At 37.6% G+C, this 15,097-nt stretch overlaps 2 protein-coding genes across 2 annotated transcripts; one reads left to right on the plus strand and one right to left on the minus strand.

Annotated features, from left to right (window-relative positions):
- Window positions 1-827: 827 nt before the first annotated feature.
- Window positions 828-2,296, plus strand: LOC101295589 (NAC transcription factor NAM-B2-like). The gene is made up of 3 exons (XM_004310067.1): window positions 828-1,289; window positions 1,380-1,648; window positions 1,747-2,296. Exons 1-3 carry the CDS (start codon window positions 1,109-1,111, stop codon window positions 2,050-2,052), a joined length of 756 nt encoding a protein of 251 aa, XP_004310115.1. The 5' UTR covers window positions 828-1,108; the 3' UTR covers window positions 2,053-2,296.
- Window positions 2,297-5,592: 3,296 nt separating this feature from the next.
- On the minus strand, window positions 5,593-7,274 carry LOC101295884. The gene is made up of 2 exons (XM_004310068.1): window positions 7,124-7,274; window positions 5,593-6,339 (listed from the first exon to the last, which is right to left on the minus strand). Exons 1-2 carry the CDS (start codon window positions 7,259-7,261, stop codon window positions 6,247-6,249), a joined length of 231 nt encoding a protein of 76 aa, XP_004310116.1. The 5' UTR covers window positions 7,262-7,274; the 3' UTR covers window positions 5,593-6,246.
- Between the last annotated feature and the right edge of the window lie 7,823 nt (window positions 7,275-15,097).

The raw sequence follows: 15,097 nt of genomic DNA on the forward strand, positions 1-15,097 counted from the left end.
AGCTATCATTAACTTGCATCAAATTCAATCTAGTGTTTGGTGCAAAGACAAATTAGGAAGCTAGGAATCTGGACTCCTTAGCTTGTATCTAATCATCCCTCCTCACATAATAAGTCCAATAAGTGTTAACAAAGCCAAATTGTCCACGCAAAGAACAAGTGCTACTTGCTTCTTCATCAACAAAAAAAAAATTTGCTACTTGCTTCTTATTTTGGGTCGTACGGAAAGAAAAGCAAGAGAGAGCTTCATTTGACAACAACAAAAAAAAAACAGAAATTAAATTCCAAACAAAAAATAAAAAGAGGACGAAAATCCGTACTTTCACGTTTGGTGAGCACCCAACGGTTTTGCTTCCCAGCAGCACCATAACCATTCTCGCTGACCCGTGAGGGCCACAACCGTAATTTCGGAAAGGCCCTCCTCTTTGGGGGGTGACCTACAGCTGTCAGCGTGACACAAGCTTACTTCATCCCTACGGAGGACCGTAAAAGGCAGTTTGCTAACTACTCGGACTCTAAACGAAAAGACGAGAACACCCTTCCCGCCTCGGGACGGTAACTCCACCTTGCGTGACAGGACCGAAATGCCACCCGCCAGCGCTGAAACGTTTCGAAGCGTCCAAGGACAAAAGCGGGAATTTGAAGTTAGGGTGTTTTGAGTTTAACGGGTTCGGTTATTTCCAAGGGGGTTTTGGTTGGAAACGGAAAAGTTAAGAGCCCGGGACGTTTTGTTAAAATAGTGTCAAAGGGAAAGGAGATTGAGTCTGGTTTACGCCAAAGGGGGTCTCTCTCGTCTTGTTCTTCCTTTCTTTCCATTGTCTCTAACACCCCCCCATTACTATAAAAGAAGCCACACTTTCTCACTATCATACCCACCATTGATCCTCCCACCTTCTCCCCCCAACTTTTTCTCCCTCCTTGTTCTTGTTCCCTCTTGTTCTTGTTGTTGCTAATCACATCATTCTTTCATCTTGTTCAACCTCTAATGGAACTATAAAATACTTGCCATCTGAATTCCCTCAACTTGAACTGGACTAAAGGCCTTAAAGGGCAAGCACTTGTTTAATTGGGGTTTCAAGTTCAAATTTTTGTTGTTCGGACATTAAGATATGGAGAAGCTTAGTTTTGTGAGGAATGGAGAGCTGAGATTGCCTCCTGGTTTCCGGTTCCATCCAACTGACGAAGAGCTTGTTCTTCAGTACTTGAAGCGCAAGGTCTACTCCTGCCCTTTGCCTGCTTCCATCATCCCTGAGGTTGAGGTCTGCAAGTCTGATCCTTGGGATTTGCCAGGTTGGTGTTTTTTATTTTCAGTTTATTGAAATGGTTCTACAATGTCATGAGAATTAGTTGGTTCTGATGGAAATGGGTTTGTGGGTTTAGGTGACTTAGAGCAAGAGAGGTACTTCTTCAGCACTAGGGAGGCAAAGTATCCAAATGGGAACAGATCAAACAGAGCTACAGGTTCTGGGTATTGGAAGGCAACTGGTTTGGACAAGCAAATTGTGGCTTCCAGGGGTAACCAAGTTGTGGGGATGAAGAAGACTTTGGTTTTTTACAGAGGTAAACCTCCACATGGGGCTCGGACCGATTGGATTATGCACGAGTATCGCCTCGTTTTAGCTGAAGATAAAAATAACTCCACTACCCAAGTGAGTTTCAATTTTACAGTATACCAAATTTGAGCAAAACCCCATTTCAAACACCCTTGTTAATGTTTGTTAATGGTTATTTTCATGTGTTGTTGCAGAGCCATGTTCCGGTGAACAATTGGGTTCTTTGCCGCATATTTTTGAAGAAAAGAGGCAGTGGTAAAAATGAAGAGGAACAAGTTCAAGTGCAGGCCTGCAATGTTGACCGAGTGGCGAAAAAACCAAGGATTACTCGACCTGTTTTCTACGATTTCATGACCAAAGACAGAGCCAAATTGAGCCTTGCGCCTTGTTCTTCATCCTCAGGTTCAAGTGGAGTCACAGATGTCGTATCTAGCGAGACAGAGGAGCGTGAAGAGAGCAGTAGCTGCAATAGTCTTTCTTATTTTAGAAGAAAACAGTGAAGTCTCTTTCTGAAGCTAGTTTCTTGTTGCTTAATTTGTCAGAATAACCATCTAGAAAATCAATCCAGTAAAATCAGTCTTGGGTCAACTTATGTTTTAAGAGCCTGCCTCCCCCCAGTGTCTGTGATTCAAGATAGAAATCGGCGTTGAAGAATTAACTTGTAGTCGGTGTTGTTATGAAGAGCAAATTGAGCAATGGATGTTAGCAGATGGTTGTTTATGTAATCAAATCCCCCAAAGTTTTCTGAATTCTCCTCGTAGCGCACTTTATTTCGCATTCTTGTACAGAAAGGCATATAATTTGGAAGCCAATAACAATCCATAGATTATGGAAGAATCGAATATAATCTCAGAAAGATCAATCATCACCGTCGTGCAAGGTTCCCAAAATCTCTTTGTGGAAAAAAGGCAAAATCATCACTCAAAAGGAACCCAATTCCTCTAACATTGTTTTCAAACGGACCAAGTCCACTCCAACTCAAATCTGCATCATTGAAAAATCAAGCGCAGAATCTTATTCCGAGACACAGACATTCCGACTCTAATGTAAATTTATTTCATCTTCTGCAATATTCCTCCCTCGTTTCAGTGTCATACAAGTAACCAGAGGACTAATAAGGATAGGTATGATGGTGCAGGAGAGACAGGTTTAACTAAAATTTGAATCTTCAAGACCAGTTAGAAATTAAAAAACACAGTGGATTGCTAACAGGGACAGCTGCGATTATTGAAAACAAAATGAGGCAAAGGGACCCAAGTTTGAAAACTGATCCATGACCTTAAATTCCCAAAAGCATATGATTTCTTGCTCATTCCTGCGAGTTTACGTAAACGGTACCTCTTAATCCAGAAGAAGAATTTAAACAAAAAAACTCCGCACCACGTTTTGTCAAAGATGCTAATCATGACATTGTGTGTTTTATGTTTCTTAATCAAAGTAAACGACCGCTGTGGAACAATATCTATTATAATGATATGGGTAAAACCCAGATTAGAGGAGGGATCATCCTCCCACCATCTTCCAAGTCCTCTGCAGCATTGACTTGAAGGAATATGAAAAATGAGATGCTAGCACTTCATGCTCATAATGTAAAATACTTTTCTCCATTACTTCCTAGTTCCTACTAATACAAATTAATAATTTCGCTCCAATTTTGCAGCCGTGGCAGACATGCAAGAACCACGAGCCTGCTATAGTTGACTCAAACCATTAGTTACTAATATCTTATCAAAGCCATGAAACACGAAAGTACAAGCTTTATCATTATGGTAATCACAATAAAACATCAATTATCAACTGTTATATAAATTAAAGGTCAGTGTTTGCTAACATTACTTGATCATCAAGAACGACTCGTAATATGCCGTCCGCTATACGGATTTTGAGAGTTCAATAAAGATAGTTACTCTCGTTTTTGACTAAATAGTTTATAAGAACTTTATACGTTCCGATTTTGTCACTAATTAGAGAAAACATGTATGTCATTATGTCATAAAGATTAAAAGAAACATGATGTCTTAATTCACTATTACTTGATAGATGAACTGTGAAGGAAAACTACAAGAGCTTGGTGGTTGTCCTTGAAAAACATGGAGGATGATATCATAGGCTAGAAAGGTTTGAAGATAGGCCACAAACCCATGAGAGGGCGCCAAGTGGACATCAGGTACACAAGGGACGGCATTAACAATATTAAAGCCTCTTGGTTATGCATAATTGAGCTAATTTGACATGCCATAAACAGGAAAAAGGAGAAGGAACTAAATTATCATATAGATAAGGAAATACATGCCGACCCAAGTTTCTTGTGACACTGGTGTATCAAGAAGAGAGGGGCTTTTGGAGTTCTTCACGTCACTGTTTGCTATTCTGAAATATGAATTTTCATTTCCCATCAGAGAAAATCAAAAATAAAAAAATCAGAGAAAGGAGAACTTGGATTGGATCTGTGGATTTCTGACTTGGGTTATCAAATTGTCAATCACGTGGGAAGCCCGTCATGGTAGACCACACAGCAAAACTGATTAGGTCAATCACTGATATAGAAGAAGAAACCCCCAAAACTGTCCTAGAAACACACAAGAGGTGTCCTTGTCGAGGGAAGGGCGTTTCCGTCATTGCACCAATGACATTACCCAAGCAGACAGGGAATGTGTAATGCTCCTCTGATTAATCTCAATTGACCAGTTCCAGACACTAGAAGGCAGAAAACCAACCCATCACTTTTATATGTGTTTTTCTCTAAAATCAAGTTTTCAGGGGTTGCTTAGTATCTATGCAACAAAGACATCTCCTAATTTGTATTTAACTAGTTCCAAACAGCATTCTCTAGTTCAGATTTAACCCCGGTCGCAATCGCCGCGATTAATTTGTGGACCTCTTGTTGTTAATGAAGGGTTGTCTCTAGAAAATAAACTAATCGTAAACCTAAAATTCGAGGTGAAACAAAGAGGGAAGGGGAAAGGGATCCAAAGCTTGAGAATCTGAAATGATAGGGTGGGCTGGGAAGTATTTTAAATTTAAGTGGGAGATGTCTCCCACACGCAACTATTTCCTCTCAAACAGTTTAAAAAGCCAACACCAACTCTTGGAAACAAGATATGAATATTTTGCCCAGGTGGAAATGAATGGGGGGAAGATGATATTTTTTGTGGTGCTAGGCTCATTGCCAGAGATAAAAGAGAATCCCCCAACTTGCATGTGATGACTGAGTAGCTTCTTTGTTTTTTTGTTTTCCTTTGCCCTAAACTAGAGGTACTTTTCGATCAAGTGCCTAATGTGCAGTTATGTTTCTTCCCTTTCAGGATAGAAAGTGAAAGGTTTCAACATCCACATTAACATATGTAGCTTTCATTGGCGTAAAATCTGAAATAAAACAACACAAGACAGCACATATATATCAAATAGGGTTGTAAAACTGTTAAAATCCGAAGTAAAATCTAAACCACAAATTGTTTGATAATCAAATGACCAAGTAAACGGGGGACAGCATACATATAATATAATAGCATGTTAGCTGAACGCACACAAGATCTCCAAAGCACATGTAATAGCATCAAAAGGGTTGCGTGTAAAAGAGCAAGATCACAAAGTGAATGAGCACAACTGCACAAGTATCTCTCTCTTCATATTCTATGACTGATTAGCGCGAACACATAAAGAAAATGAAATGAGGAGGAATTAATTAATTTCTCAAATGTCAAAATCAGTCTTGTACCTACAGAAGAGACTTGCTAGCAAGGAAGTTTACAACTCCTTCTGGTGGTTTTCTTTCGTGTCCACATTCTTTTTTGTTGTCAAACATCACAGTTTTCTTATAAATGAAACGGACCACACATCACCCCTATGAGAAAATTCAGTATTATCCACTGTTTATAGAATTTGGGAGTGCAAAGATTCCCTTGAAAAAAAAAAACACCCCTTCAAACCCAGAAGGGATACTTGATATTTCATTAGCCAATGAACTGTGTTGCATCACTTGTATGAATCATTGATTCAAAAATGCTTAAGAGAAAGTTATTTCTTATTGGTCTTATACACCCAATCCATCAAACCCGCTTCAAAGACTGGGTATCGAGATTCCGCAAACAGTATGGTTTTGAGATAACTCTAGCAAAAATAGCTAATCCTACGGAAGTAGCGAACCACTGTCATGAACATTCCACTGAACCCCTTGTTGGCAGATATAAACATTAGTAGTATATATCTATCTATTTTTCACAAGATAATAGGCTGATGGGTCATCTGTTCTCTAGACAAGTAACCAACTTCAAATTAAGGTCTACTAAATATGCAATCTTAGGCTGCTTTTAAATTAGATGTGGAATTGAGTCTTTTAAACTGTCAAGTAGTTTAAGGACAGGAAGCAAAATAGCAAACAGGAATATCAATAAGCCTCAATTTTTTTTTTTTTGACAACAATAATAAGCCTCAAGTTGAAGATACACATTGGATGCAAGAATATCAAAATAAATTATTACTATCGAATAATATCAGAGCTATCTAGGGTACAACTAATCCAATAACTTCAAATATGCCATACAGTATGCACTTAGATAGAGAAAGATCAAAATGCAGGTTCAGGATGACATTCAGTTAAATCTCATAACGTACAGTGCATACAAATAGGCATTAAGGCCAATAACGAAAAAACTAATGCATTCAGTTTGTCTAGCACTCTTACTCATTTCCAACTATTCAGCTGTCTTTCTCACAACTTCGCTAGCATCAAGCCCAGGCGATTTCGAAGGAGGTGGTTCCGCACATGCCCTCAGGACAGCCTCATTCTGCAAGTGCCATTTCGAGAAGTTCAATACAAATTTTAACAAATATGTGCTATAAGTTGGAACAGGAAAGCTAACAGCATCTACACTGCATAAGAAAAAGCTTCCTATGTACCAGCCCAAATCACAAATGCTTATAAAACTTGGGAAGTAACTACAAATAGAGGATCACGGATTGCATCATGCAAGTATATTCTGACTGCATGGGGAAGACTTTCTCAATTTCGCAACGAAATACACAATACATGCATCTGAAATCCGCAATATGATGCAGAACACACACATAAAAATAAAAAAATCCGACATTACAGAAAGGGCTCAGCTAGCTTCAACCACCGGAGCCAATAACTAAACATTACAGAAGCAATGATTACCCTCCAGTCTATATCCCTTAACCTGACGACATTAGAGATGTGACTACGAGCAATGACTACAGAAGGAATCAAACTTGTACATGTTTATTCATATAACATTTCATCTAATTGGCAGAAAGGCTCCCTCCCAATCCACACAATCTGTATCGCTACTCAACTCAAATTCATTTCCTTACGATTGGGACTAGCACAAACACAATTCTCAATTCCTATTTGTGAAAACTGAAAGTATCTATCAATTCGAAAACATGTGAAGCAATGCACAACAATCCACTCACAAACTAGATAAACATTATGAAAATTTTGAAGTGACGTAATCAATTGAAGCAAAGCAAGTACGGAGGCGTGAGATTTAATTAGTAAAACCCTAACCGGAGGATAAACCCTAATCGGAAGAGATGGAGAGACTAAACCTGCCAAACACGGAGGAGGCGCTTCTTGGCGTTGGCTTTGCGGGTGGTGGTGAGCTTTATTCTCTTCCAAACCAGGCCGCCGGAGTCGTGCTTCTTCACTATCTCCAACACTCGAGTCCCCCAAAACGCGCCCGCCATCTCTGCTCTCTTTCTACTCTCTCTTCTAATTTCAGTGGGGTTTTGTTGCAGAGTATTGGGCTTAGTTCGAGAGAGGCCCAAATTGGCCCGTTTAACTTATAACAATGGACCAATAGTCTCATTATTGAGAGTTGAGAACTAATTACTAGTTTAATAGATGCATGATTAGTGACTTCCATTGATAATAGATCAAATAGATCCATCAGTGATCAGTTCGAAGTATATCTGAGGGTCATTCAGTCAAATTCCTCTACTCAAACTTGAATGCATAAACAAAAGCACATATTTCATTAAAGCATAACATTTCCTTAATACACTTGTATATTTAGTTATCTTAAAATAAAAGCATTTTCATTGTCATTTTATCTAGTGGCTGCAAAAACCTTCAGGCATGAAGAAAGAGATCTGATCGAATTTGATTATATATACAAATTAAGTTAATATTTGAGTTTCTTATGATCACGATATATTTGTTCTCTAGGCCGAATTGTGTCCATGGAGCTTTTAGTTTATATCTCTGATTCTCTTTGCTCCCGTCCTTGGCTAGCATCCATTTGAAACACCGTAAAATTGGCGGTGCTCTAAGTCCAAGAGATCAATTCGATCATTTGAACTAATTAGTTATTACTAATTAATCCAATAGATTCATGATTAGTGAGTTTCATTAATGATAGATCAGATAGATCCATCCGTTCGAAGTACATCGGAGAGTCATCCTGTCCTCTACTTAAATTTGAATACATGAAACAAACACATGTACGTATTTCACTAAAGCATGCGCTACTTGATTACTATTTCTACTATATATATATATATATATATATACGATTTTTCTCAACTGCGGATGGCCGCACAAAAGTTTTGGTGCGAATTTCTATTTTTGCACCACTTTTCGATCGAATTTCCTCATCTCCACCGTTTAATATTTAGATAATATTGTGTAGATCATCTCTGCAAAATTTCAGCCAATTTAGTAATCGTTAAGGCCCTCAAACTCGAAAAACAAATGAACGGACTGAATTCTGTCCGGTTCATGTTTATACCAGAAAAACACAATTTTGAGGGCCTTAACGATCACCAAATTGGCTGAAATTTTGCAGAGATGATCTACACAATATTATCTAGATACTAGACGGTGGAGATGAGGAAATTCGATTGAAAAGTGGTGTAAAAATGAAAATCCGCACCAAAACCATTGGGGCAGACATCCGCAGCCGAGAAGGGCTATATATATATATATATTATACGTATTTAATGATCTTTAATAAAAACATTTCGTTTTATCTAGTGGAGAGGAGCACTAGAACCTTTAGATATGAAGAAAGAGAGCTGATCGAATTGGATTATGTATAAACAAATTAAGTCAATATCAGAGTTCCTTAAGAATGTACGTGAGTTTCTTAATTATGATCACGATATATTTGTTCTCTAAGCCGAAATGTTTCCATTGAGCTTTTAGTTTATATCTCTTTGCTCCCGTCCTTGGCTAGCATCCATTTGAAATTAAACATGCGTTATGTGATTGAAATGGTCCAAGTCATAATCACCAAAAAGAAATTGACATCAAAATAATTTGTTTCAGTGATGTGTTTCTATGCTGTAGTTTAGGGCCAGGACTCGGGGCAAGATGTATAGAAGCATGTATACGGTGGTGCTCTAGGTCCAAGAGATCGATTCGATCAGTAGAGCGTTAGGGCGTATATAAATAGTTCCCACTAGGCCACTAGTAATCGTCTTCACGTCTGATATACATCGAATGCTAATGATCAATTAGTATGATTGACCAAGATTTACCTTCTAACATATATATGCTTATTAATTATCAATAATTAAGTACCAACCATGGTCGAGCATGTAGGGTTTAGGTCTCTCCACGAAACAAAAGGATATCCTACTCTTCTGTTCACGATTTAGGGTTAGGGTTTGGTAACAATTTCAGCGGATTGATGAATCTTATGAGGTGGAGTTATTATCAAACATGTACGGAATTAATATGCAATACCAACAGGGACTCCTATTATTCCTTGTTGAGAATTGAAACATTTTCAAAAACAAAAACCGAAACCATTCCCTTCTCCTGGTGATTATAAACAGCACAGGCTTCCAATCACATAAATCTTAAGACAAGCTGGCAAAGACGATCCCTGCGACGACGAAACCAAACTTCAAGCAATTCGACATCGTTTCCGATCACTCAGACCACCACTACAGTAACGAGGAAAAGCAAACGAAGGGGAAGAAGAATAAAAGCGAGGATGGAGATTGTTTCACTAACAGAGATAGTACTGTGTACAAGGCAAAAATGCGTGAGTGGAAAATTTTAGAGAATGGTCTCCCGGACACCATCTATGTGCGCGCCTACGAGACGCACGTAGACCTGATGAGGGCAGCGATCGTCGGAGCAGCCGGCACACCTTACCACGATGCCCTCTTTGTCTTTGACATCAAGTTCCCACTTGATTATCCGAACCGCCCGCCCCACGTCCATTACTGGTCGCACGGGTTATGTCCGAACCCTTGCCTATGGGCGAACGGTCGTGTCTGGATGAGCCTTCTCAACACAGTACTGATTGCCGGTTGGGCGATGGGGTGGTGGGTTCCATCTCAGTCGACGATTCTCCAAGTTCTTGTGTCAATCCAGACGCTCGTTCTCAATGACAAACCTTTTTTTTTAACGAAATAGACTACAAATTTGTTGACAAGTTTTTCAGCATAGACACGTCCATCCCACGTAACATAGATTTTTACATGGAAACATGCAAGTCGACGGTGTATTTGCTCCGACATCCTCCCAAGAATTTTGAGGGAATCATTTCTGAACATTATCGTTGTAAAGCAGGTGACATATTGAGAGCGTACATAGCTAATAGCTTATGCAAATGGGCGCGTGGAGGTAGGGCACTACGACAATGAGATTGAGGTGCCAGCCGAGTATATTCCACAGTACGATCTTTACCTGGGGATGAAGAGACGAATGGACGAGCTGTACCCGGTCCTCGTTCAGGCTTTTAAAATAAATGGATTTTCTGCAGAAGATTGGGTGGAGCAGGACTTGTTTTCAGAGGAGATATATATGGAAGTGGAGCCCTATTCACGGTTCGCGCGCAAGTTACTTTCACAATGCCTACCTTGTCTACCATGGGCTGCTGCTGCTAATGTGCTGCTAATGATGATGATGATCGTGATCAGCCTGTTTTGGCAATCAAAAAGGCGAGTTAGATTGATTAGGATTGTTGTTTTTAATATATAGTGGCGTTAGTTTATCGGATTACATGCAGATGTACCTGGCTACTTGTTATTTATCACTGCCTTCAGAACCTTGCCTTCAAGTTCCCTCAAAGCATACATCGGCGGAATCAGGATTTGTACATATATAGGAGGGGTCCGAGGCAAAACCAACAATTTCACAACTGTTTCTTACACTAACACTACGAGAAGCGATTTTTTAATACGTTTTTCCACAACTTTTATATTGACATGATGAAACCTCAAATCTATATTATTAACCTTACGCCCTAATTAAAAAGTTTAATAATGTTGACCGTGAAGTTCAGAATTCCTTCATATCTTTCCCCATTATTCACTTTTTCTTTCTCCTCTCTCTCTGCATTTTCTTCTTTATTCTTTTCTCTCTTTCTTTCTTACAATATCATTCCCAGTTTTCACTCCTTAACGAGAACAATATATATATATATATATATATATATATATATATATTCTCCTTGATGGTATGTCTATCATTTTGATCAATTGATTCCAGACTAAATTTAATCATTGAGCAATATATTGAACTCTTACGTCAGTTATAATCTCCTTGCTCATGCACGAACTCCTACGATATGTATAATTGTACTAAACGTACCCGAATATGTAATGCATCCCATTTTCGAATCCTAGATTTGCCTATGGGGACGAGGAAAGTTGTTAACAAATGATCGATGATGATACCTGATTACTTTATTATTTGGTTTACGTACCAATAATTAATAAAACTTGATGGAATTATCGATAAGGTAAAATATAGTGCTTCTGTCAAATCTCAATTTTGATGATTCTCTGGTGGTGTATATAGAGATTCTGGTGATGCGATTGGGGCTTGAACTTTCAACTCGGTATAATAGAAGTCAAGTTTCAACCTTTTTTTTCTTTTTGTCTTTTCGACTTTGGTATTTCACTTTCACTAAATCACTAATTGCAAGGATGAAATTAACAAGCTCTTTATTACTGTCCGTGGCTACGAAACTGTTTCAAGGATCGATGCTCTCAATAATATTAATATTGCACACTAATTAAGCTTGATGATCACATTCATACCTTAAATTAAGGTATCTATATATATCACAAGTCATATATACCATACCTTTACGGCTTTTCAAAGACGTACCATGCAATGCATAACTGAAATCAAACCCATATATATGCGTACGTAAAAGAGATGATATGTATTCTAGGATTTTGTTCTGAAACCTGCTTCTTTGTTACTTTATTTTATATATTCAAACACTGATGAAGATCATAATAATTCGATAATTCATTTTATTTTTCAAATTCGATCAGACACATCCCACCAAGCCATCCTCGATCCAACGTCGCTCTCACACTCTTTCTCTCCCTTCTCTCAAATAGTCAAATAGAGAAATCTTTGTGCAACAAGCATGCACATACGAACTGATCGACATACTGCACATCTGCATCGATCGGGTACTTTGATTTAGTTATCACTTGTCAATTGCACTCATGCATGCCCAGCTTTCAGGTAGTGAAGAAGCCATTTTAGTTACTTAGAAAAGAGAGTAGGAGCTGAAAGAAGGAAAATTGACTATTGAAGCTGATCATGCGCACATGATTGACTGGTCATCGCATGATTATGGAAGGTGATCACCCTCGAGATGCATGTGCCTATGTATAAAGGCCTAGCTCGCTTTGAAGCATCATAAACATTAATGCTCAAAGTTCAAGCTAAGAACTATCATTTCTTTGGTCTTCGATCTCTTTGTTTCTTCTCCTCGATCTCCAAGAGTTTCAAGAAGAAGATCGGGATTCGGGACGATGAGGAAAGAGTAAATAACCTAATCCAGTCTCTGGAAGAAGAGATAATTGAGTAGTCCAAGTGCAACAATGGCCGCTAGCAATGGTTTGGGTTCTATCGACTCTGAATTGACCATTGATTATTTCCAAGAGGGCAGCTGATAGTGAGATGGGTGGTTTGATGATATGGAGCAGGTCGACCCTTGCTCATCACCAAGTGATGACATGCACTACTGGTATATGAATTCTTGTGAATACGAGCTAGATGGATTGTCTCAATGACTCGGGAGTATGGGTTGGTGATTATTCTCATATCTAGCTATGGAGCTGGCTTTGAAGATAATGGTGGCATTGCTACCCCATGTTCATGCATCATGTATGTATGTATGACTAGATAAATGTTGGCATTGCTACCCCATATATATAAATTGTTGAAAAATATTGTGTTAGAAATCATATATAATAAATATATAATCAAATAATCAAATCAAGTAAGCATGTAATATAAACATAAATAATATGCCGATGAGTCGTGGCCTGGTTGGTTAAGGTGTTAACTAACAATTTTGAGGTTACGAGTTCAAATCTCAGTAACATATGTAGGGTGTATGAGTTATTTAATAAAAAAATTAAAAAAAAAAACATAAATAATATAAAGAAGAAGGGGATTGAAGAGTTTCTCATAGGATCTACAAGAGAGGCACGTTAACGTTGTCCTTAAGCCGTAGACGCCTTCCCACGTGCGGGTTATGACGGTCGTCTACAAACTCCAAGATACAACCCTTGTAGTCACATATGATGTCTAATCCGCTTTGCACGATTAACGGTAAACGGGGTGTCAAGTGTTTATCGAATTACCTAAAGTAAAGAAGTAGGAATAAAACAAGAAAGATGAAGAGTAAGAGTATGTGAACAATATAAAATACATATATCTCTTTATTTCAAGAGTTAAGTATTTATAGAACTCATCATAACCTTTAGAAAAAACCTGACTCTTCAATTTGAATAAATGATATTTAAAATAAAATTATGAGTTTTGAATCTTATTTTGAATTAAAAAAACCAACATAAATGGTGACTTCCTTTTCCATTGACCATCCTTTGAATCCTCTCATGGATCGGAGTTTGTCTTCAGATACAACAACAATCAGATCGATATATAGGCAACAAATATTCCAATGAGTTCTATTTGTTGCTCTAATGGTTGTTTTATTCTGAAGAAAATTGAGAATGAAATTAAATAAAATGCCTTTTTTGTTTAAACATGAATATATATATATATATATACGATCAAAAGCTTGAAAAAAAAATTGGTGAGATCGAGCTCAAACCAGTACACAGTACAGGATGTACCGTTGTATCCCAAGGTAAAGTTTATTTAGCAAAATCATTGAGGAAGCTTAATTAGCAGGAAAAAAAAACTTAGGAACAAAAGTCACAAAAAGGAACAAAAGTATAATTGTATAAATACATTAGCATAAGATTCATTCATTTGTCAACTGGGCAGAGAGATATTTGTATGTGACATCTATTACCAAAAGTTGAGAAACTTAATACAAAACAAAATATTCTACAAGAAACAAATAACTGCAGAGATGGACTAACTTCTCAAGAAAAATCTTTCCAAAATCTTGAATTATAGTTCAACAAGAAATCCTTGTGAAACAAAGAAGGGCAACCAACTAGCTATATAATTTATGAATTTAACATGACAATTCTTTGAACCCCGTTCGAAAGTTAAAATTTTTTTTGTACGTACAATGCCTTCTCTTTTGCTCTTGAAAGACATGCTGAAACAGTTAAAATAGTCATCTCATTCAATATATACTTCATTGTAGCTACTCTCATTTTATCTTGACTTCCATTGAAGTTTCTTACGGTGATAATGTTGAAATGTGACATACAAACAGACACAAACTCTACTCTAGTACCCCAAAAAAAATGTATTGTTTGATTTCTATGATTTCAACCTGTCCTACATGCATGCTTCTCCACACTTATTCAATTGAATCATTGCCAAAAAGAAAGTTCTAATTAGCTTCTAAGGCTTAGTTTGATATTGTGGTTTAAAAACTCAATTTTTTAAAAACTTAGTTTTAAATAAGCAACCCCAACTTGCTTTCTAAAATCGTGGTAAAATAGTGATTTTAAGTGATTTTAATCACCAAAACTTAATACCAAATTGGGCCTAAGTATGGTACCGGCCTAAGACTTTTGTAATAAGTTAAATATTTAGTAGCTTTTTTTAAGTGATTATCAAAATGGCTATTTTTTCTTTTCTTTTCGACAATCGAAAATAAGAACGAAAAGCTAAAACACAAAGCCTTGACGAGATTATGTAAATGGCTTGCTTCGATCAAGATACCATGATTTAGTTTAACATATGTTATGGCTTTCGTATCTAACTCAAATTGAATTAATTTAAAATAACAAAAAAACAAATTAAAAAGGCTAAGAGGTGACTCGAACATGCACTCATTAAAAACACAAGGGATGTTTTAGCCACTACACCAACTTGAACAGTATTGAATAAACTTACAAATTTTGAATTTGTACGTGTGCGTACTGTAGTATTTAATGGGTGGGAAAACGATGAAAAAGAGGGAGCGAGAAATATTGAAATGTGACTAATTTGCCACTTGTACGCATTAGAACGTTTGGGCCACATCTGGGTACTACCCGAATCGGGTATTCAAAACCCTAAAACCGTTATATCTGCCATTCATCCTAATTTGAAAGAGAGCTGAGTTAGAGAGAGAGAGAGAGAGAGAGAGAGAGAGAGAGAGAGAGAGAGAGAAGAAGAAAGAA

Source organism: Fragaria vesca, unplaced genomic scaffold (genome assembly GCF_000184155.1).
Source record: "Fragaria vesca subsp. vesca unplaced genomic scaffold, FraVesHawaii_1.0 scf0513160_u, whole genome shotgun sequence".
NCBI lineage: Eukaryota > Viridiplantae > Streptophyta > Magnoliopsida > Rosales > Rosaceae > Fragaria > Fragaria vesca.